Below are 25,183 nucleotides of genomic sequence, written 5' to 3'. Positions count from 1 at the left end.
AGAGGTGAGGTTTTCTGCTGGTATTTTCCCTTTTGGGGCATAAGATTCAGTGGGGCACAGGAAATAGAAAAGGGTTGATCTAGAGTTTTGGCTAGGAAACATTTCTGGCTCCGCTGCGCTTGCCTCCCCACTAGTGGAAACTAAGCAGCCCCCCCCCTTCCTCAGCTGTGCGCTCTGGAAATTGAGTAAGCCCTATCAGAACAATTTGGAGCAAGCGAGGGGCGCATGATCAATATATTTAGACGGCGCGGTTAAAGCTCCCCTCACAAACTCGGCTAGTTGTAATTAAGCCCTTAATGGCTGGTGAACATTAGATAGAGATTTTTCTCTATAAAGCAGACAGGTAACTTTGTACATTAACTCATGTTGAGCTTGAGATTTTTTTTCCGTACTGGTTGTGGCAACTGTAGTTTGGATTTTTTTTTTCACAGTAGGAGTAAAGACTTTATGATTTTTGCAGCCTAAAGAGGCATTAGTTGATTTTGGCAAACAAACAGAAGAAGAGAAGGGTTTTGTCTCTCTCTTTGTCTATTATCTATCCCGGTGTGAGGGGTTGGTGAGAGAGAGAGAGAGAGAGAGAGAGAGAGAGAGAGAGAGAGAGAGAGAGAGAGAAATGGGGAACAGGAAAAGTGAACGAACTGAGGCAGTTCTCCCCCATTCCCCCCTAGAGCAAATGATCCAAAACTGGGACAAGGTTACAGAAGGGAAAGATGCAGATCAATACCCAGTTGAAAAACTTATGGCAAATTGTATGGGAAGATGGCCCGCCTACAAATTAGCGTCCAATTGCCAGTGGCCAGTGGGTGGTTCTTTTAAAAGAGACAACATTAGAAAACTACTGGATTACTGTAAACAGAATGGTAAATGGGATGAATATGCGTTTGTTAAAATGTGGGCCACGGCAGCAAAAGACTGGGGTGTTGTAGAGGACACAGAAAATGAGAGATCGAGATGTCTGCAACTGCCCTTGCGAAAGGCAGATAGAAACTGTTACGTGAAGTTTACGAATGACCAAGAGGGGGAGGGACTGATTAGGCGCTCATCATCTGTAGATTCAGATTTGCCAGTGGTGAGAGACCCTATGGAAGATTTTTTGGTGGCAACAGTGCCTCCTAGACTGAGACTTGAGTCTTGGTGGGCAGGGAGGGGGGCTGATTCAGGTTCCAGTGATTGATGGGGATCTGGTACAGCCCACACTCCCACCGAAAGATAAAGATCAAAAGAAAACTAGACTGCAAGTAAGAGGGGATGAAAGCCCATCACCAGTGTTCATTCCAGTTACCCCCCTCCCACCATCTAATGCTAAAAATCTGACAGTCCGGCAGTGCCAGCCACAAGGTGGGGCAGGCATTCAAATTGTTCCCTATGGAGAAGTAGAGCAGCAAGACAGAACTGAGACGGTGTCAAATGCACAAGGGCTGCTGAGTGGTGATAATGATTCACAGGGGAACGGAGTAATAGATGGTAAATCCGTGTCACCTCAGGAAGGGCTAAATGAAACCAGTGGGGAATTGGAAGGGTACATAGATAGGACCCGAGTTCTTGAAAATAGCAATAGGAAATTGTATGACTCCATAGCAGCATTACGTGACAAAATGAGTAAGTACATGGAAGGGACAGGATGTAGGACTCATATACCCTGCAGTTGTCCAAAGGATGCAATGGATGGGGGGAAGAGACTATTGAGTGCCAGTACCCCAGCACAGGGGCATGAAAGATTTGGGGGTGAATGCAGTTCCCACGTGTTTAGTACAGGGGCTACTCCTGCAGGAGAAGCACAACGGAATAGCCAGGGAATGAAGGGACAAATTACCCCCTGCAGGTTGCATACAAGAAGGCAGAGCCACTCACGGGATGAAGTAACTTTGCAAGATGAGATAGAATATTCAAATAGAGATGCATCAGGGATGATGCCACTGAGAGAGGCAGCCACTCAGATGGGACAGTCTACGTTTGTCTATTGTCCATTTTGCAATGCAGATTTGCTGGCATGGAAAAGGACACTGCCGAAATATAGGGAGAACCCAGATAAACTGGCCCAGAAGTTTCAGGACTTGTGAAACATGTACCAGCCCACTTGGCTGGACTGTCAGCAAATATTAAATCAAATAATGCCACCAGAGGATAAAAAAGCTAGTAATAGATAAAGGCAAGGTCTCTGTGTGAAAAGGAGGAGTCCAAACAACAAAACCCAGATGATGGAAATGATATCATTCCACTGAAAGACCCAGATTGGGGGTACCATACAGCTGTAGGGCGAAGACTGCATGCCACATACTGTGCATGGATAACAAAGGGAATGAAGGAAGCAATTCCCAGGATAGTGAACCTGAATAGGGTATGGGAGATTAAGCAGAGAAAGGATGAAGAGCCTTCAGAATATCTGGGTAGATTAATGGAGGGATTTCGAAAATGGGGAGCGATGGATCCAGAAGCAGAAGGAAATCGAATTACTCTTACTGCTGTTTATGTAGCTAACTCGTATGAGGATATCCGCAAAAAGCTGCAGAAATTGGCAGACTGGCAAAGCAAAAGCCCATCAGAGCTTGTTGAAATTGCAATTCGTTTCTTTTGCAATCGCGATTTAGAAAAGACAAAAGAAAAATCAATCCTATTGGCACAAGCCTTACAATCTCAGAATGTAATGCCTGGAGGGAGAGGGAGAATTCCACAAGGTCCAAGGGGGAGGGGGGCACACTGGAGTAGACCGAGGTACCCAGACCAACAAGGTATAAATTACAATCGATGTCTAAATTGTAATGAGGTCGGACACTGGAGACGCTCCTGTCCGCATAGATCACGCCAGCAGGCCTTCCCCCCTCCTCCCCCTCCTTACCTTTTATCTCCAGAAGCCCCGGCATTCCAAAACTTCCAACCTCCCACAATGCCGGCTGGCCAACAGCAAACACAGATGCCACTCATGGATCAAAACACCGCATAGGGGTGTCGGGGGCAGGAACTGACAGATACCCCACTCGCAGAGCCCCTGACAACTTTAAGGGTGGGGAACAGGACATATTCGGCTTTGATTGATTCAGGTGCAACCTCTTCTTCTCTTCCAGTAGCACCATCGGGCATTGGGGCGTCAAACCAAACCACATCTGTAGTAGGGGTTACTGGAATCCCAGTAACACATAGATTCTTGCAGGAGTGTGAAGTCTCCCTAGATGGTCATCAGTTGACCCATTCATTTTTGCTCACCCCTGATTGCCCGGTTGCGCTTCTGGGAAGAGACTTGCTTTGCAAACTAGAGGCTAATTTGGAATCTACAGAGCAGGGGGTTACACTCCACCTGCCGATAAAAGAAGCCCCACATTATTTAGCTGCCCTTCAGGCAGCCACGAATGAATCAACGAAGGAGGAGGAAACCCCTCTGGAGGGAGTAAACCCATTAGTGTGAGCAGAAGAGGGAAACCCTGGTTTGGCAAAGGGGGTCCCACCAGTGCAAATCAAGCTGAAGCTGGGAGCTCAGCCAGTTAGAATAAAACAATATCCATTATCTGCAAAGGGCCGACTGGGATTGAAGCCAGTTGTTGAAAGGCTGGTAACAAAAGGGAAGTTAGAAGAGTGTTCATCACCATATAACACACCAATTTTAGCTGTGCCGAAAGATGCAGCTCAAACTCAGTGGCGTTTGGTCCAGGACTTGAGGGCAATTAATGCAATAACCGATAGTGTGCATGGACTCTTCCCAAACCCCTACAATATCTTATCAGGCATTCCAGGGACCCACAAATGGTTCACTACTGTGGACCTTAAGGATGCGGGGGTTTGTGTGCCTCTGGACCAGGGTTCGAGGAACCTGTTCAGTTTTGAATGGATAGATCCAGTGACAGGGATAAAGTCCCATTTGAGATGGACCGTTTTGCCGCAGGGCTTCGTGGATTCGGCCACCATTTTTAGAAATTGCTTAGCAAGAATTTTTAGAGAACAGAAGGGAGGTAAAGATGTAACTTTGTTGCAATATGCAGATGATCTTTTGCTTCCTGGGGAAGATGTTAGCACTGTAAAAACAGCTACTGTGTCCCTTCTAAAAATTTTAGGGGAGCGGGGCTTTGCAAGGAAGAGGCCCTTTAACATTAATTTTGAAAAAAACTAAAGTCGTGGTCTTCAGGAAAAGGGCACAAATCTCTTCCTGGAATATACTGGGCAACCCAATTAATCAGTGTAGCTCCTTTAAATACCTAGGAATTGTAATTTTTAGCAGCTTTGGGTGTAGCTTCCTTGTCAAATTCTAGCTTTCCCATACTGCAGTTTTTAACTTCGTCAGTAATCTTAAATCATCCTGACGAGAATAAAAAAATCATTGTCCAAGTTGATGCAAATGACTGTGCAACGGGAGGGGTGATTCTCCAAGAGGGTTCAGATAGGGAGCTGCACCCATGTGCCTATGTGTCTAAGAAGTTATCAGAGGGGGAGCGCTGCTGGTCAGTCTGGGACAAAGAAATCACGGCAGTAAAGTTAGCGCTCTCAACTTGGAGATATTTGCTGGAAGGGGCCAAGATTCCCTTTGAGGTATGGATACATCATAAGAATTTGGAGTATTTACGAATGTCTAGGAAACTAGGAGCTAAGAAACTAAGGTGGGCAGAGTTTTTTTCTAAGTGTCAGGCTATGGATGACAGGATATTGTAGACAGATCCCTGTACCATTGCAGCAAGACGCAGGTTCTTGTTTAAATTATTTTTATTCAGAAATCAGATCATTTCCATATATATGTCCACAGAACTACTCAGAAGCAAGGTAAGCATCTAAGCAGCAGGAGTAAAAGTTGACAGGAATGACATCATGTGAGAGAGACTTCTCTTTTAACATTCAAGTCTGCTCCTTTCCCCCCTCCCAATAATAAACAAGACTTTGGAGCTCTTTCTGTGTGGGAATGTTTCACATATTTGTAATATCAAGTCGAGTCACTAGAAAACAAGACATAGCAAAGCCTGGGAGTGAGTAGCATACAAGGTCAGAAACACTGGAAGCTGCTGCAGTTCGTTAGATAAACACCTGTAAAGGCCTGTAAAAGAAATAGTTATGGCATTGGTAAAATGACATCGAGTTACAGCAGAATACATTGATTCAGAACAAAAGGATCATTAAAATTGGCATGGATGGAGCTCAGACATGACATTCTGCCTCCACAAAGATGGCCCCTCTCCTCAAGGGCATGGTTTATCAGGATAATGTTTATGGAAGTTTGAAATCAGTCTGGGTGCATTCATATGGGATTGCTCCACCCATTCTCGGTATGATTCATTAAAGTCTTTCCACTTGACCAGGTAGAAAAGTGTGTTGTGTTTAGAGTCCAGAATTTCTTCCACTTCATAGTGAATATGTCCATCTACTAGCATTGGATGCAGGGGTCCCCTTTCTGGATGCCATTCAAGGTGCGGGAGCCTTTTTTAGAAGACTGAAGTAGAATACTGGGTGGATTTGGAAGTTCAATTTCTACAGTTACCTCATTGATTAGCTTCTTCACAGGAAAAGGGCCTAGATATCTCCAGCCCAGTTTTTTGCTAGGTTGTTCCCCTTTTATGTTTTTGGTGGAGATGTATACAAAGTCTCCTGGTTGTAGTTTCCATTGCTCTGAGCGTTTATTGTCAGCATTTTTTTGTAGTCCTCTTTTTCTTTGTCCGAAGTCGTTTGGATGATTCCCCATTGGGAAGTTAAATTAGTCCACCAGTCCTCCAGGTCTCCCACCTGTTGGGAGTTAGGGGTTGCAAAGAAAAGCAAGGTGTTTCCTTCATATCCATGTACTATTTTAAATGGGGTGGCTCCTGTTGAACTACGTACTGAGGTGTTATAGGCATATTCAGCGAAATCAAGAAACTCAAACCAATCATCTTGTTGATAGTTAATGTAGCACCTTAGGAATTGTTCTAGCACTTAATTTGTGCATTCGGATTGTCTGTCGCAATTGGGATCATAGGCGGAGCTAATTCCTTGTTCGATGCCTGCGAGTGTAAGAAGCTCCCGCCAGAAGGTGGCAACAAATTGTGGACCTTGGTCGGATATTGCCTTATTAGGAAATGAGTGCAGCTTTACTACGTGCTTTAGAAACAGGCTGAATAGCTTCCTAGCTGTAGGAATTGTAGTACAAGGAATAAAATGAGCCTGTTCTGAAAAGAGATCCACCACTACTAAAATGACTGTGTGACCTTTCGAGGGGGGAAGAGCAGTGATAAAGTCCATTGAGATCACAGCCCATGGTCTAGGAGGGGTTTCTAAGGATTGTAAAAGTCCAGGAGCTTTCCCCCTCCTAGATTTTCCCATTATACATACTGGGCAGGAGGATACATATTGAGACACATCTTTCCTCATTACTGGCCACCAAAATTGTCATTGTACTAAGTGTAAGGTTTTAAGATTTCCAAAATTTCCAGAGGTTTTGGCATCATGGCATTGGTGTAAGATTTCTTTTCTTAAGCTGGTTGGGATGTAGAGTTTGCCCCTCCCCCCGTACCAGTGGCGATCCCCCTCCTGTTTCAGTTCGGCTTTGGGCACGTTTCCCCCCTCCTTTTTGGTCTCAGCTTTTATTCTCTCCCCCCATTTTGAGAGACCAGGTTTTGTGCTGCTTTGCGTTTTTGCGACTTGGCTACGTGTCGTCACAACTCCTCCCAATTGAGCTGGTGAGAAAACTGTATCAATTATCTCCTCCTTCTGGTTGTCATGTTGGGGCATGCACGAAAGTTCGTCTGCTAAGAAATTGACTGCCCATTAAATTTGACCGTCCAAATGTGAAGTTAAATTTAGAGAAGAATTCCGCCCACTTTAAGTGTTTGGTGTTCACTCTACGGGGGGGAGGGGGTGCGCGTAGTGCCTCTAAGTTTTTGTGATCAGTCCATACTTCAAAAGGTACTTTAGCCCCTTCTAGCCAATGCCACCAGGTTGTAAGTGCTAATTTCACCACAAAAGATTCTTTCTCCCATATGCTCCAATTGCGTTCAATCTCAGAGAATGTTTTAGAAATGTATGTGCAGGGGTGCAGTTCTCCCTCGTCATTGAGTTGTAAGAGCACCCGACACACACACTGCAGTGTCGCTCACATCAACTTGGACTACAAATTTCCGGTTCTCATCAGGGTGCTGTACAACCGTTTCAGAAATAAACAGCTTTTTTAGGTTTTCAAAAATCTCTTGGCATTCTACCATCCAATTCAATTTTGCACTGGGCTTTTACCCTTGCAGTCCCTTCCCCTTTGTTTTTAACAAATCTGTTAAGGGGAGGGCGATTTGAGCAAAGTTCTTTATGAAGGGTCTGTAAAAGTTAGTGGACCCTAGGAATGACTGCAATTGTCTTCTTGTTTTGGGGGCCTCCCACCCCACTACCACTTGTATTTTTGCTGGGTCCATTTTCAGTCATTGGTGAGAGACTCGGTACCCCAAAAAATCTAGCTGCTCTTTACGAAATTCACATTTAGACAATTTTACTGGCAGTTTATGTTTCTTTAAAGCGGTCAGTACCTATCTGACCAATTCCACATGGGATTCTTTATCAGTAGAATAAATCAACACATCATCCAGATAAACAACCACACCTTTGTACAGGTATTCATGAAGCACCTCATTGATTAGGTTCATGAACACACCTGGCACCCCCTGTAGGCCGAAAGGCATTATGAGGTATTCGAACTGCCCTAAGGGAGTGTTGAATGCGGTATTCCATTCATCCCCCCTCCCTTATCCTCACTCGGAAATACGCATCTTTTAAGTCCAGTTTCAAAAAGATTTTGCCTTGCGCCACCACACTGAGCAAGTCTCTAATTAAGGGAAGGGGGTATGCATTCAACATGGATACAACATTTATTCCATGGTAATCAGTACACAGTCTCAGCCCCCCATCTTTCTTTTTGCGAAATAACACAGGTGCAGCATGGGCAGAGCTAGCGGGGTGGATGAATCCCCACTCCAGGTTTTTATCAGTCCATCTCTCAGTTCCTTTCTTTTGGCTGGGCTCATCAAGTACAATTTTCCCTTAGGTAACTTTTCCACGGGAATCAGTTCATTAGCACAGTCCGTGCCTCGATGAGGGGGAAGCTCATCAGCTTCCTTTTCATCAAACACTTGCTTTAAATCTCGATATTCGGAGGGAATGGCTTCTTCCTCCTCTGCGGTTAATAACACAATCTCTAATGGGGAGGGTGCCTCCTGGCCCCACGCTTTAGTCCATGCATGTTTTGCACAATGATCTCCCTTAAAGGCCACCATCCTGGTGGACCATGTGATGTACGGGTTATGCTCCCATAGACAACGACTTCCCAGTATCAAGAGATATTTAGCCACATCGCTGACTATATATGTTCAATTCTCCCAATGATCTCCCATGCCCATAGGGGTAGGTGCAGTTTTGTAGGGTGCAGGATGCATATTAGACCCGTCCATTTGTTCAAATACTCTAGGGTCTTTGAGTTCTATTACTTCCAAGCCCAATCCATTAACCAAGGCTGGCGATATTAAGTCCCGGGAACATCTGGAATCTATTAAGGCTTGCACCCACACATGAGTTCCCTTTTTCGGATTTAGTAACATCACGGGCATAAACAGTATGGCCCCTTTTTCTCTCACCTCTGGCGGTTTGGGTTCCTTAGAGACCTGCTGTCGGGACCTTTTCACGGCAGGTTTGTCTCGTTTCCTGCCGGCGGGGTAAAATCCTCCTCTGCTTCTTTTTGTGTGGGTTTCTCAGTACTTTCGGGACTCTCATCGGCATCCAAACCAGTCTCCGGCTTCCCACATTTCGGGCCCAGTTTCTGACCCAGCAGTTTAGGGGGGCCTGTGGGTTTGGGTATACTTTGGCTCTTTCCCCCTTGCACCAGCCTTGTGGGGCATTGTGCTGCAAAAGGTCCCCTGCTCCCACAGTGGAGACATAGTCCTTGTCCCTGTCGTGCTTCTCTCCCAGTCACGGAGCTAGGGACCTTTTTGCAGCAGTCAGTCTCTTCACCCCAGCATGCTACTGCATTCTAACAAGTTTTACTACTTGAGTTCTATTTCTGACCTCACATGCTAACTGGATCCAACCTAATAGAGTCTGTGGGTCATCCTGCATTAATGCTCTATCTGGCAAGTCAGCATTCAATCCATTTAGGAAAAGTTCAATTTTTACTTCTTCATGGTAGCCCTGCACTTTGGTGGCTAGTTGTCTAAATGCGGCAGCTTTGTTCTAGCTCTCTCCCCTTCTAGTGGGTCATCGAATTGGGCTTTGAGTGCATATACAAAAGCATTTAAGTCATTCAGCTCAGGTGCTCCCATGTTATGCAAAAGTCACATACCATTCGGCTGCCGCCCCTTCCATTAGAGATCCCAGGTGACTCACCCGACTGTGTTCTGAAGGAAACAAATGTTCCCAATCTTGGAAAAATTCCATGGCTTGTACTATAAAAAATCCCAAGTTCCGGGGGTTCCCTTCAAATGTGGCTTTCAATTTAAACCATCATTACAGCAGTCCCACTGCAAGAGCTCCTGCTCCCTGGTACCCCACCGCCTGATGGATCGGGGCTGCTCCAAAGGGGGGTGGTTGAACATGTGCACGAAGGGAGGCTCCATTTGCTCCATAGCCCACTGGAGCAGCCTGCAATATCCTTCCATACTGTGGGTGAAAGGCTTGTGCTTGGACCCTTTGGGCTCCCTGAGCAAAGTTCACTGGAGGACCCCCCCCACACTTGTGGGTGTCCTATTTGTACTCCTGTCCCCATTGGGATAATGATGGGGGTTCCTTGTGTTTGGCCTGGTTGGGGCACCCTCATCCCACTGGTGGCAACCGTTACCTCTGCACCTCAGCGGGACCCCTCTTGGCTGGGTCCCCCCTTTTTGAGGCCTTACTCCCCTGTGGGGTGGTAAGGTGGAAATTGTCGGTACTGGTAGGGAAGTGTGACTCTGTAAGTTCATTGGCACTCTCATCCCCATTGTGGCAATTGGCGCTCCTGTGCCGCCCACGATCAGAGGAATGGTCAACGATTGTGCTCTCCCATATGGCCCCCTCCCTACTCCCCGGGAGGGTATATTCATTGCAGTCACTAAGGGGGAAGGGGGGATGATACTCCTTCCCTCTATTCCTGTTGCTACTACTGAAAACTATATAATTGAGGAGAGTCCAGTAGCACCTTTAAGACTAACCAATTTTATTGTAGCATAAGCTTTCGAGAATCAAGTTCTCTTCATCAGATGCATGATACAGAGACTGGTCAAATACAGAAGAGGAGGGAAAGAAGGGGAGGAGAGAGAAGAGGCAATTAGGGGGGGGATACCAAAACATTCCTTTGCTAGTATATGTAAACATCTCCTTTTGGTGTGTGGATCAGTTGGCTTCAAAGGAGTTTGCCCTGTTAGTTTGTAGCAGCCAAACAGCTAGACCATCCAATTCCAATGCAGAGGCGGGGTCTGGGGGAGCTCAGTGGCACCTGGCGTGGGCTTTCGGGGACCACAGATCTCTTTGTCAGATGCATCTGGCAAGGAGAGCTGTAGTTATTGAAGGCTCATACTGCATTGGAATTGGATGGTCTAGCTGTTTGGCTGCTGGTCTCTGTATCATGCATCTGTATCATGCATCTGACGAAGAGAACTTGATTCTCGAAAGCTTATGCTACAATAAAATTGGTTAGTCTTAAAGGTGCTACTGGACTCTTTTTGATTTTGCTACCACAGACTAACACGGCTAACTCCTCTGCATATATAATTGAGGGAACTACTTGGTCATCCATAAACTGCACGGGAGTCATTAATAGTGCTCTTCCCCTTTCCAGCAGTACAATCCCTGCAAAGTCTATTGGTTCTTGCCCAATTTGTGAGACTCTCCCCCGCTGCGGCAGGATAGGGGGTCTCTCTCTGACTCTCCACGGGCTCCTGTTATTGTCCTCACCGGTGCCTCTGGTGAACTTATGTTCCCTTGCCCTTTGAGAAGGTTCCGCTCCCATTCTTGTTGTATCCTCAGGGCATTGGCTAGTTCTTCTTGAGTTGGACACATCCCATCTCTTTCAGTTTGCAGCATCTGGCCCCCCATAGGGATTTCTGGCCCAGCCACCCCCTTTAAGTCGCTTGATTCCAGGGATTCCATCTCTTCCACAATGGTAGAATCCACCAAAGCGTGCTTGTTACCAGGGGTTAATCCATGGTCCCCCTACTTTTGTACATCCAGCAACACCAATTGTGTTGCTTTATCCTGCAGCACAGGTAGCCACGGCATCTGGCCCCAATCCTGGTGTGTTGGCCTGGCCATGGCCCCCAGGTCGCAGATATTCAAAGGCTCTGTTCCTGTGTCAATAGCAACCCCACGATATTCCATGGCATTGCCGAGGGCGTAATCCAAGATCACCCAATATTTGTAATTCCTCCGATGTATCTGGCAGGAAGTGGAACTCAACTCGTGGGTTTCCTCCATTTGCGGTGGCCTCATGCTCCAGCCCGCGTGTGTCATTAAAGCGGTGGCCCTCCTTGCCATCGGCTCATCAACATACCCTTCCAGTTTGATAGAATGCCAATAATACATTGTTCCACAGCTTTGCATCCTCTCCTCTGTAGTTATGGATCTGCGAGGGTGGCAGGTTCCATTGTTGGTAGGTAGACCCGGCTTTGGGGATCACTCCCAGTTCTTGATACATTGGGAGGGTTCCTGTGGCACTGTCCCCTCATCACAGAAATATTTTGGTCCATTAGATAGTCCAAACGAGTTTGGGTCACAGGTACCAGCTCTCTGGAAGTCCTCTCCAGAGTTACACCCAGTCCCAGTTGATTGATGGGATCCTCTGGCACTGTTGGCCCCAGGTCAGGCTCTAACAATGGGAAGCCGGTAGCCATTATCCAAGGGTTGCAGGTACAGAGAAATAAAGAAGATTCCTGTCAAAATGTCAGGCTATGGATGACAGCATATGGTAGACAGATCCCTGTACCATTACAGCAAGATGCAACACCCAAGGGGTGGTCTATATTATAGTATGCCCATGTAAGAAATATTACATTGGGAGCACCTCACAAGCAGTGCAGGTACACATTCAAGAGCATCAATCTAAGATAAGACGACAGAACATGGAGGCACCCTTGACCGCCCACTTCATCCAGGCCCATCATACAGAAGTTGACATAAAATTTACCATACTAGAAGTGGTCAGAAATAGGGAAGGTATATTCACGGGGACACAGTTGTTACAGAGAGAAATGTTTTGGATATTCCACCTGGACACTTTAATTTGAAAAGGCTTGAATAGTGAACTTGATTTGTCTTGTTTCCTTTAAGACCAGAATTGTTAGTACAAAATGTGGTAATTAGCTGTGATATAAAAGGGGGAAGGGACTATAGGGTTGTATGGACATTGTAGCCGTCGCGTTCCTTCCATGCATGTCTGAAACTTAGATGTGTGAACTGGATTGTAAGTATACCCTATGCATTTGGTAATGAAGGAGGGTGGCGTTTAATAGAACAACTGATAGAGTACTATGTATATTGTTTATTCATACAGAATTACGGCCCCTGAGGAAGCTTGGAATTAAGCAAAACAAATCCTGCTGGAGAGCAACGAGGATGATCAGGGGTCTGGAGACTGAGCCCTACGAGTGAAGGCTTAGGGCCTTGGGAATGCTTAGTTTGGAGAAGAGGAGGTTGAGGGGGGACATGATTGCTCTCTTTAAATATTTGAAAGGCTGTCATTTGGAGGAGGGCAGGGAGCTGTTCCAGTTGGCAGCAGAGGGTAGGACACGAAGCAATGGGTTAAAACTACATGCACAAAGGTACCGACTGGATATTAGGAAAAAATTTTTCACGGTCAGAGCAGTTCCAAGATGGAATCAGCTGCCTAGGGAGGTGGTGAGCTCCCCTTCACTGGCAGTTTTCAAGAAGAGGCTGGATGAATATTTGTCAGGGATGCTTTAGGCTCATCCTGCATTGGGCAGGGGGTTGGACTACATGGTCTGTATGGCCCCTTCCAACTCTGTGATTCTGTGTGATTCTGTGTACCTGCTCTCAAATCCCCATTGCTAAGACGCTAGCAAACTTATTTATGCAACATGTGGTGTGTTTGCATTCTTTTCCGATCAAGATAATCTCTGACAGGGGGCCCAGTTTGTTGCCACTTTTTGGCAGGAGCTGCTGAAAGTAATAAGAATTGATCAAGGACTGAGTTCGAGTTACCATCCACAAACAGATGGACAAATTGAAAGAACAAATCAAGTGTTGGAGCAATTTTTAAGGTGTTACATCAATTACCAACAAGATAGTTGGATGGACTATCTTCCTTTTGCTGAATAGTGTTACAACAATAGTGTACACAGTTCTATTGGAACCAATCCCTTTAAAGCAACTCAGGGGTTTGAAGGAAAACCCATGCCCTTACTGGACCAAGGCACAATGGGAAAAGGGGGTGGGCGGGCTTACAGCAATCATAGCCTGACATTGTGAATCAGTGGGAGAGTATAAAAAAAATTGGAGCAAGATAAGACAGATTATAAACAACAAGCAGAAATAACTGATCTCCCCCCCCCCCTGGATTTGAAAGTGGGGACATTGTGTATATGTCTACTACGAATCTTAGAGGCACCCAGCCAAGTAAGAAATTGGAGTGGAAGTACGTAGGCCCTTTCAAAGTAACAAGGTCAATCAATGCTATTATGGTGGAGCTGGACCTTCCTAAGAGTTTAAGACATGTCCATCCGGTTTTCCATGTTAGCCTGCTGAACAAGGATCCAGGGGCAGACAAATGGCACCTTGAGCCAGCCCAGTCCTCATCTCTAATGACAGATGGACAGCCACATTATGAAACTGACTTAATCTTGGACTCTGAGCTGAAAAGGGGAGTGCTGTATTATTTGGTGCAATGGAAGTTCTTCCCTAAGATTCAAGCTGCATGGGTTAGAGCCACAGACATTCGAGCACCTGGGCTCTTAAAAGACTCACAAAAAATATCCACAGAAACCTGGGGGGAATTGATTTTTAGGGTGGCGGAAGATGTCAGGCTGCTGGCGTCTGCCATCTGTCCCAAGAGTGGGGGATGGTGCTGCTGGGTTTCTCTTTCAAGGTTGTGCAGCTGGGAGCCTAGCCGAGTGGCCTTGAGTTCTCTAAGCCTGAATACACAACTCCCAAAAAGGGGGGGGGGACTAGCTATCTTTGAGGTATGTGTGTGACTGGTTTTTGCATGTGCCTTATTCCTAACAAAGCCTTCATAATATCATGACACTAGGTCTTACAATAAAACTTCAAAAAACCAATCAGTGGAGTCTTTTGTAATTCCTTGGCAGGATCCTTACATAAGATTGATATCAAAGAAAACTGGATTACCAAACTGAAAAAGTGATTCGGTATTCCCTTTTTCAGTATTCTGAACAGTAGGTCTACTGAATTAATTCAGTTTAATTTGGTAAACTTCAGTAACCAGAGCTGGTCTGTTCCTTTGCTAAAGAACATCGAAGAAACAGTTAACTGCCTTTTTTTTCTCAGAAGGGAGGTGGAGAAGGGAGGGAGGCAGAGACAGGAAGGAGGGGGAATGAGGAAGGGAGAGTGAGTGGCAGCAGCTCTCTTTTTCTGGCCAATGAGATTCTGTAGAAATAGAGTGCTTTTTTAAACTGCCCTGCAAGGAATTAAATAAGCAGGCTTGCCTGAGAGTAACTTCCATTTCATGTGGTATGTGCGGTCTGGACTTGGAGATGCTACCTGCCTGCTGCTGGCTGTTAGCACTCTCTGGTAACTGCCCTGCTGTTGGAGTGGATTCCTGCTGCCCAGTGTATTCCTGCCTGCTGCCTTCTGTGTGCCTGCCTAGAGACTGCTGCACTACACCTGGAGGACTTCAGTACCTGGAGGACTTCTCATAATTTGCCTCTTTTTAGAGTTGTAGACTCACTAGTTTTTTTCTGTCTTTGGGGAGAGGTGGGTGGGCCTGGTGCCTGGTAGGGATAGGGTTGGGGGGGGGAGGTTTTTTTTTAAAGTTTGCCTTTTAAAAAAATTGCTTTGCTGTGTGTGTGGGGGGGTGGGATTTGGATTAGCTTTTGCGTGTAGGGGGATGCTTTGGTTTGGTTTATTTAGTGTTCATTTTGCTGTTTGTTCTTTAGTTTTATCCTGTTGGGGTATTTTGCTCATAGGTGTTTAATAGTTTCTGTTAATTAAATTCACTTGTTCTTTGGGAGGGGGGTTGTTTTACCCTGTTATGATTGTTTTCTTTTTATAGTTGGCATTAGTTGCTGTGTAAATTTTAGCTGATTGTTCTTTGTGGGGGTGGGCTGTTTTCCCCTGTTGTTGGGGCTTGGGGTGCTGCTTCGCTTATAGACATTTGGTTGATGTTTTTTGCTGGGTTCTGTTTTCTGTTGGCATAAAAGTTTGATTTGATTTACTGTAAGGTTTTGCTGGTTGTTCTTCTGGGGGGCAGGTGTTGTTGAGTTGCTTTCAGTTTGTTAACCATTTAATTTAAATAAACTTGTGGTGTTTGGGTGTGCTTTGGGTATTTCAGAGAGGGTGGTGAACTTTTAAACCGTGTTTTATTATTAGGCTAGTTGTACGTCTTGTAAAGCACAATTTAATTTGTAGCTTTTGGGGGGCCAATAGTTTTTTTCTTTAATACGCTTGCTTGTGTAAGAAGAATTAAGAAGGGTTCAGATATGTTACTACTCAAATTATATAGATAAATAGGCTGCCCACAGTGATATTTAACTAGGCTTTCCCTACTGAACTTTGCTGTCTCCCTTGGAGCCAGCCAAGGCACATTAGAAGTAGTTTTTTGGAGTTTGTCATAGGCTTAGCTGTAGAGACTGAGTTCAAGGGTACCTTTTGTTCACTGAAGAGGAATTAAGCTAAACTGCTTGCTAGTGCAGGAAGTGCCACATACCTAGAGCCAGTTTGGTGTAGTGGTTAAGAGCAGCAGGACTCTCATCTGGAGAGCTGGATTAGATTTCCCACTCCTTCACTTGTAACCACCTGGGTGACCTTTGGTAAGTCACAGCTTCTCGGAGCTCTCTCAGCCCCACCCATCTCACAGGGTGATTGTTGTGGGGATAATTATAACATACTTATTATACATAAAACACCTATAATTCCACCTAACACATATAACACATATAATCCCCTATATTCCTAGGGGAGCTTATAACACCTATAATATGCCAGCTGCATTGGCTACAAGTTGAGTACCGGGTCCAGTTCAAGGTTTTGGTGCTGACCTACAAAGCCCTATGCAGACTGGGTCCAGCATATCTGAGGGACCACCTCTCCCTATATATACCCCAGAGGACACTTTGTTCTACACACAAGAAACTTTTGGTGGTCCCCGGTCCTAGGGAGACCTAGGCCTTGACCGGAGCCAGGGCCTTTTCGGTTCTGGCACCGGCCTGGTGGAACTCTCTGCCTGATGTAACCAGGGCCTGGCAGGATATATTATCCTTCCGCCAGGCCTGTAAGAGAGATGTTCCACCAGGCATATGGCGGAGGCTAGGCTGGGCTCCCGCTGGCCATACTTGACTCGACTTGAAAAGATCTGTCTACCACCCTACATATATCTATAGATATAGATATATGGGCCATGTCTGAAATGAAGTAACTTTTCCATTGCCATCTGAATTTTTAATTGTATTTTAATTGTATTTTTAATATGTTGTTATCCGCCCTGAGCCCGCTCACGGGGAGGGTGGAACACAAATTTTAAATAAATAAATAAATAAAAAGGTCATTTTAAAAAGAGATTTCTGTGTCGTCTCCAGGTTTAGATCTACAACCATTTGCAAGCTTTCAGAGTAGGCAGGTAGGGTTAGGGTATTAAAAACCTGATTTTTGGCTAGGTGCTTTGGTAACTTTTAAATGCTAAGTGGGTTAGTAACTTTTAAAAATATTAGTGTAGAGTAATGGGGGCAGAAAATGAGTCAGAGCAGACCAGAGAGGGGCCCTGGGGGAAGGGCAAGAGTAAAGACTAAAGGGGTGAAAGGGAGGGGAAGGGCTGAGGCAAGAGAGAGATGTTAGGGAAATTAGAGAATATCACACCATGGGTCTCAGAGGAGAGCCCACAAAAATACCCAAGCTACAGAATGCTGTTGGTTTATATAACATATGCCATATGTCGTTCTAATGTTAACTTTCCTCATTGTGGAGGTGGGAGGATGGCCAGTGATGAATGGCTGCTGCAGCCTGCACCTCGAGCCCGAGCCAGTGAGTGTAGCTGCAGAGAGAGGAGAACGTGGGTTTCCCAAAAGTGCCCCTCACTCTCACTTTCACCCTGAGGCCAAGTGGGATCCATCATACACAACTGTGCTTGCTTGCCACTTCCTTGTGCTTGTCACTGGGGACTGCTTGGTTCTGTGATGTTCCCTCCTTGGCTGAACTCAGTACCTGGCTGCTGTGGATGGCACTGGTTTTATTGGACTAAGTTGCAACAGTGCTTGTCAGGTCTGTTGCCCATTGTCCCTCCATATTGTTGCCCAGCGTATGATATGTTGCAATAGCCTCTTGCACCTGCTTCCCTTGTTGCCTTCCAGATTCCAGGACAGTCGAGCCCTTATCTCGGATGGCTCGCCGCAGTGGCCTTGGGACAGCTCCTTCTGTCCCACTACTGATTGTGTTCGGCTGGGAGAGCCGGAGGGGTGGGGGAACATGCAAACAGGTTGATATAATATATCCTGTACTCAATGCGTCATTCTTAACAAGAGACCTGTGTACAGCCAGGCGCCTTTGATTGCTTCTGTGTATCCTATGGACATATGTATCGAGAAGCGTGTGATCTCTCAATAAAGACCCATTTACTCAAGAGAGCTTGGATTTCTTGCTGCAAGGGTTGGGAATTACCTTCAACGTATCCTGTCTTCCATAGGCTGACAGTGTCCCTTGCTTCAATTTGGTTTGGGTGGAACAGATGTGATTCTTTGGTGTGATAGTGGTCCTCATAGGAAACAATGGAGAGTAGCTGGGCAGTTTGCTCAGGGGAGCTACGGTTTTGGGGGGGGCATCAGTTAGCTAGAACTATAGAAGAACAGTTGCAGCATATGACCAACAAAGTCACTGAAGATGCCTTTGCACACAGAAACAGGGCTAGCCCAGCTCCCTAACTAGACATGCTGCAAAGAGAGCCTAGAGGCCTAGAACAGAACTTTGGCAAGGGGCAAGGAAAATGGGGTGACACAGTTGTATGGCTTGTGCAGATTAGAAAAACTGTCTAACTCACCTTACTATATATAACGTATTAAGGCCCAAGTGCAGAGAAATGAGAATGGCAGAAATGGGAGGAATGTCTAACTTCACAGAAGTTGGTGATATTACTCAAGGACAGATGTATTGGTGGAAGGCCAAAAGATATTCATATGTATGAGAAGCTTATAATTATTAATTGTACATTGTTTTGTTAAGATGAGGGGTAGCAAGAATGAACTAACAATTTTATATATTTGAAGAAGGTATTTTAAATATGGATAACCTTGTTTGGTGTTTGAAGTTGTAAGACAGTGAATTAGCCAAGAATGTGAGCCCCTTTAAAGCAGGACGGACAGCTATTGTTAGGAGTCAGTTCTGAAACCCTATAGGCATGATAAGCTGAAGTGATCGGGAACTTCTTCCTAGAAAGGACTCCTTCCTAGAAAGGACCTTCATATCTTTGGTACTTTTTTAGATTAATGTAATTGGTCTCCTGCAAAGATCTATATAGCTATAATGGATGATATGATTTTCTGTTGATTGAACCAATATGAATAAAGTTGAATAATTATGTTGTAATAATAACAGCTAAAATGGAAGCAAAGAATCCATAATTGTGTAGCTTATGTACAATACCTGGTACCCAATCTGTGCTGTACCTCTTGCCAGGAATTAAACAATTTGATATAGGAAAGCTAACTAGATGCTCATGATTTCTTAAGTGCATGCCTATGTCTGAATCAGGCTTGACCAGAGTCATCCAGAATGATCTTTAAAGCAAAATGGCCAAATTATTCAAATTTGTTCCTAGATGGCTTTTTCCTAGCATGCGGCATGTTGGATGCATAGCTCAGTGGAAGAGCATCTGCTTTGCATGCTGGCCTAAGGTCAGTCCTTGGAATTTCGAGACCCTAGAAAGCCACTACCAGTGTAGACAATACTCACTTTGATAGGAGAACAGCCCGACTCAGTACAAGGTGGCTTCATGTGTTCAAAAACCAGATATTAGCTCTTGCAAAATGACCACAGTTGGGGAGGGAGGGTTTGTTAAAACAAGCTATTCTGCCAGAATCACTTTATCCATAAAAATTATCTTGGAATTAAGCTGCGCAATACTGGTGCATTTATTTCAGTGGAGGAAACACACCACCTACATATTTACGGCCTAGCCTGGAATTCATTGGCTTGCTATAGCAGGCTTGTTAACTCTGACCTATTTTCCATGCACAGCGAGTTGCCTTCTGCCTGGACCCAGCAAGCAGCTCAGGCCATCTGTGTGATTGCAAAGTGCTGTACTAGTGAAGGATGCCAAACCTCAAATCCATTTATTCCCAACCACTGGTTTCTAGTGAGTTCAGAGGGAATACAAAACATGCTTGACAAAGATGACCATCACCCTGAACCAGCCATTTTTAACACTTCCACACATTCTCTGTCACTCTGCTGGGATGATCATTCAAAATCAACAATGGAAAGAGAAAGAAGCGCTGGCTTGAAGATGAACAGGACGCCAGAAACAGGTTATTTTTTTCTCTTAAAGGCAGGCAATTGTAACAGTAAAAAGGTAATTGGGAGTGCAACTGTGCGGATCCAATAAAAGAAACCATTTCACACAAAAGGAAAGAAATCAGGCCTTTTTGATCACAACTCGCTCTTCCCCCAAATAACTGACCTTGTTTGCCAGGGCTCTGGCGGCAGTGTGAACGGCAGGCGTCCTTTAAGGCGGGCAGGGAGGGAGGGAGGGAGGGAGACACTTGGGGTTGCTTATTTTATTTTGAGCTGAAAGGGTTTTTTAACTACTGTTGTAAGCTGCCTTGAACCATGTGGAAAGGCAAGGTATAATTTTTTTTAAATAAAATAAATACATTGCAAAAGCAGGAAGCATTTCCTTTTGACTTAAATCTGCACAACTCTAGTGCACAACTCTAGTGCACAACTCTAGTGAGTTCAGTGTGAATATAAAATATGCTTGATAAAGATGACCATCTTCACCATTCTTTAATGCTGGCAGCTACAAAATGCTACCAGCAATTACAAAGCAGGGCATGACATAAAACAAAAGCCTTACCTTCGAGTTCTTAATTGAAGAGAAGCGGTATAAAAATCAAATCAAATAAACATAAAGTACCTCCACATCCAACCCCATCCGCTTGCTCTCCAGCTTGTGCTGACGAAGGGACCAGAACCTTTGCAGTCAGCGGCTGAGGAGTTTCTTCCTGGGTCAACAAAAATGCAGAACAGAAGGTCACTTTAAGCGGCTTGCAGTTTCAGAAACAAATTCTGAAGACAAAAATAGAACATTGGGCTAAACTGAGGGAGCCAAAAAGCAAAGGGGCCGATCTTTGGTTCCTTGAGGCCTTTAGTGCTGTCTATGGAAGATGGTTTTCTTGCTCAGAGCTCAAGATGGGTGAATTAAACTGCTCAAAATGGGCCTTACACATTATGCCTTACACATATTAAACTTCTCTGGATTATTTATGATACAAGAGATGGATAACTTCATTAGCCAAAGATTATTTGCTGTAGGAATCCAGCCTGAGATGCAGACAGCTTTGCTCTCAGTCTTGGAACAGAAATGCTAGATAAGGATGTCAAGGGGTGTGACAACAGCTGGCTCTTACGGCCTTATGACCCTCCCAGTTGATCATTCCTAAAAAAGAGGGAATCGCATCCTTTTGTGCTATTATACTTTGCTGCGGATAAAAGGTTACATTTCAGCCATGTTCACGTTTTGCTTTTTTCAAAGGGGACCCTTTTCTGGCTGTTGGGTTGAGTACGGGAGCATTTCATTTTGGGAGGCAGCCGCAGCTGGTTCCATCAAGGCGCCCTTTTCATTTCCCCACAAAGTGTCAGGGCAAAATTAACAGAGCTTTGCTGCTCACTGCAGACAAATCAATGAAGGCACAGCAGTATATCTCTTGGCATCTCCTTTAGCAACAGTTCCACCTTTGATCCATTTCTCATTTCAATTCTGAATATCAGGTGCAGTATCCTAGCCGCACAGAAACCAGCATCTTTCCATGAGGCAAACCGGAATGGGGTTGGTGGGGTGTGTGTGTCCATTTGAATGCCCTGAATGGCCGATTTGACACCCCCATCCCCACCCCAATAAAAAGAAAAACAGACTGCAATAGAGTTCTGTACAGATAGCACATGCAACAATCCCAGACATGTCAAGAAACAAGGCCTGGGGGATCTTGCAACTGCTAAGGCCAGCCATAAAAATAGCATTGCTCCAAAGATGCACACACACACCCCTACTTTTCACAGGTGAAATATTCAAGGGACAGGAAAGTAGCAGCCAGGCAGTACATGGGTGGGGTCGCAATCTGGCCTATTCTACCTGTGAAGCACATGCTTTATTGACTAAGCTTTGGCTCTTTCTGATGAAGAAGTACAGACACTTTGTACCCCTTTGGCAGGGTTTGTCTGGGGCCCTTTTGCTTCCTATGCGAGAATCCCATCCTACACCATTGTTTCCCACTTTCCTCTGGATCCAAGGTCACTTTTCAGTCTTACACTCTCGATCAGGGGTCTCCAAAGATAGCTCTTGAGCTATTGGTAGCCCATTAGCTACTGCAGAGTAGCTCCTGAAACCAAAAAAAGAACACAGGAAAAGATCTGATCTAAGGTTTTCTTTTCTTTCTTTTTTTAAAAAGGCTTTTATTTCATAGGATTTTTCAGCTGATAGCTTCACTGGCACTCTTCCAAGACCACGATCTGTTTCTCTGTGTGTGTTATGTGTCGTCAAGTCGTTTCTGACCTATGGTGACCCTCTAAATGAAAGACCTCCAAAACGTTCTAACAGACCTACTCAGATCCTGCAAACTGGAAGACGTGGCTTCTTTTATTGAGTCAAGCCACTTTGTTTTAGGTCATCCTCTTTTCCTGCTGCCTTCCACTTTTCCTAGCACGATTGACTTTTCCAGAGAATCTTGTCTTCTCATGATGTGACCAAAGTACGATAGCTTTAGTCTTGTCATTTTAGCTTCTAAGGAGAACTCCGGCTTGATTTGATCTAGTACCCACTTATTTGTCTTTTTGGCTGTCCATGGTATCTGCAAAACTCTCCTCCAGCACCACATTTCAAATGAATCAGTTTTTTTCCTGTCAGCTTTCTTTACCGTCCAACTTTCACATCCATACATGGCAATGGGGAATACCACAGTTTGGATTATCTTGATCTTGGTTCCCAGAGAGATATCTTTATCTTTAAGGATCTTATCTAGCTCCCTCACAGCTGCTCTTCCGAGTCTCAATCTTCTTCTGATTTCTTCATTGCAGTCTCCCTGTTGGTTGATGGTTGAGCCAAGGAACAGAAAATCTTGAACAACTTCAATTTCCTCATTGTCAACTTTAAAATTGTGTAGTTCCTCGGTAGTAATTACTTTTGTCTTCTTGATGTTCAGCTGTAATCCTGCTTTGGCACTTTCCCCTTTAATCTTCATCAGTAGTCGTTTCAAGTCTTCGCTATTTTCTGCTAGTAATGTGGTGTCATCTGCATATCTCAAATTGTTAATGTTCCTCCCACCAATTTTCACTCCTGCTTCTTCTAGATCTAATCCAGCTTTCCTTATGATATACTCTGCATAGAGGTTGAACAGATAGGAAGATAATATGCATCCTCGTCTGACACCCTTGCCAATTGGAAACCATTCTGTTTCCCCATATTCTGTCCTGTTTGTAGCCTCTTTTCCAGAGTACAGGTTGCGCATCAAAACAATCAGATGTTGTGGCACCCCCATTTCTTTTAAGATTGTCCATAGCTTTTCATGATCTACACAGTCAAAAGCTTTGCTGTAATCTATAAAACACAGGCTGATTTTCTTCTGAAATTCCCTGGTATGTTCCATTAGCCATTGTAAATTTGCAGTGTGATCTCTGGTGCCTCTTCCTTTTTTGAATCCAGCTTGAACATCTGGCATTTCTCATTCCATATATGGTAAGAGTCTTTGCTGTATAATTTTGAGCATCACTTTGCTTGCATGGGAAATTCACACAATTGTCCGATAGTTACTGCACTTCTTGGCGTCCCCTTTTTTGGGGATTGGAATGTAGACTGAGCATTTCCAGTCGGTGGGCCATTGTTTTGTTTTCCATATTTGTTGACATATTCTTGTTAAGATTCTGATGGACTCCATTTCTGTAGCTTGAAATAGCTCTATTGGTATTCCATCTACTCCAGGTGTTTTGTTTCTCTCAATTGCTTTGAGTGCAGCTTTTACCTCACTTTCTAGGATTTCTGGTTCTTCATCAAAAGATTCTTCATCAAAAGTATCTGTCATCCTTCCCAGGAGAAATGGCAAGAAATAAAACAAAAAAATTATAAAAAAGAAGAACAGTTAAAGAAAAAACCTGGAGAAAAGTCGATTATACAGGAAATTAAAATACTACAAGACCAAATAACAGCCATTAGTAATAAAGAGCTAGAATGGAAGTTAAAGACATTAAAGCAGAAATCATTTGAAGGAGCATATAAACCAGGAAAGTATCTAGCCTGGCAATTGAAAAAAAGGAAGGAAAGGAAAATTATTAATAGAATAATAGAAGATGACGAGGAGTTGAGAGAGCATCATTCAATTAAACGCGCATTTTATAAATATTACGCTAAGTTATTTCAGAAGAAATCAGTCAACTTACAAGAAATAGAGGGGTATCTAAAGAATACTCATCTACCAAAGATACCAGAAAAGATGAAGCAGAGACTGAATGCTCCAATTACAGAAGAGGAAATCATAGAAGCAATTGATGCGGCTAAGATTGGGAAAGCACCAGGACCTGATGGGATCACAGCTAAATTTTATAAAGTAATGAAGGAGGACCTAGTACCGATTTAAAAAAATATAATGAATGAAAAGCTTCAAGGAAAAGGCCTCCCAGATACGTGGAATGAAGCAACTATTGCTCTGATCCCGAAAGAAAATCAAGATTTGACAGATGTTAAAAATTACAGACCCATATTGCTTATAAACAATGATTACAAAATAATGGCACGAATATTAGCAGAAAGACTTAAAATATGGTTAATGGATTTTATAGAAGATGATCAGGCTGGATTCTTACCAAATAGACAATTAAAAGACAACTTGAGAGTGGTGATAAATGCCATTGAATATTATCATAAGCGACCTGATAAAGAAGTTGGCCTGTGCTTTGCGGATGCAGAGAAGGCCTTTGACAATTTGAACTGGTACTTTATGTTTGCGACTATGGAGAAGATGGACTTAGGCAATGAATTTATAGAAGCAGTCAAAACAATCTACAAATTACAAAGAGCAACAATTTGTGTCAATGACGACCTAACAGAGAAATTTGAAAAAAGGAAAGGAACTAGACAATGATGTCCACTATCGCCGCTTTTGTTTGTGATGGTCTTGGAAGTATTATTGAGGAAGATCAGGGAGGATGATATTATAAAAGGGATAAAAATAAAGGGGTCTTCCTACAAACTGAGAGCATTTACAGATGATGTGATGTTTATAGTGGAAGACCCTCTACAAATCCTGCCAAGATTGTTAGATAAAATAAAAGAGTTTGGAGATTTGGCTGGCTTCTACATTAACAAAAAGAAATAAAAAATAACAAAAATATGACCAAGAAGAAGCAGCAGGAACTGAATGATTTAACAAATTGCGAAGTGGTACATAGAACTAAGTATTTGGGGATAGAGCTGACAGCTAGGAATATAGATTTATTCAAGAATAATTATGAAAAGCTCTGGACTCAAATTGAAAGAGACATGATAAAATGGAATAAATTAAATTTGTCGTGGTTAGGTCAAATTGCCACAATCAAAATGAATGTGCTGCCCAGAATGATGTTTTTAATGCAAACAATACCAATAGTAAAAGATAAAAAGCAATCTGAAAAATGGCAGAGAAAAATTTCGGAATTTGTCTGGGCAGGAAGGAAGCCAAGAGTGAAAATGAAAGTTCTTTGTGATGCGAAGGAAAGAGGAGGTATGCAACTACCTGATGTAAGACTTTATCATGAAGCAATATGTTTGGTGTGGATTAGAGAATGGGTAACCTTGACCAACCATAAGTTACTAATATTGGAAGGACATAATAAAATATTTGGATGGCATGCATATATGTGGTATGGAAAATAT

The 25,183-nt window shown here is 44.0% G+C and overlaps 1 protein-coding gene across 1 annotated transcript in view; it reads right to left on the bottom strand.

Annotated features, from left to right (window-relative positions):
• Positions 1–11,364, bottom strand: part of FAM13C (family with sequence similarity 13 member C) — a 199,463-nt gene extending 188,099 nt beyond the window's left edge. The window contains exon 1 of the mRNA XM_055001122.1: positions 11,108–11,364. Within this exon, the coding sequence (XP_054857097.1) occupies positions 11,108–11,364 (257 nt within the window). The remainder of the gene's footprint in view (positions 1–11,107) is intronic.
• Positions 11,365–25,183: the final 13,819 nt, after the last annotated feature.

Source organism: Eublepharis macularius, chromosome 17 (genome assembly GCF_028583425.1).
Source record: "Eublepharis macularius isolate TG4126 chromosome 17, MPM_Emac_v1.0, whole genome shotgun sequence".
In the NCBI taxonomy this organism is placed as follows: domain Eukaryota; kingdom Metazoa; phylum Chordata; class Lepidosauria; order Squamata; family Eublepharidae; genus Eublepharis; species Eublepharis macularius.
Note: the sequence above shows the minus strand (reverse complement) of the source record. Positions and strands in the feature narration are given on the sequence as shown.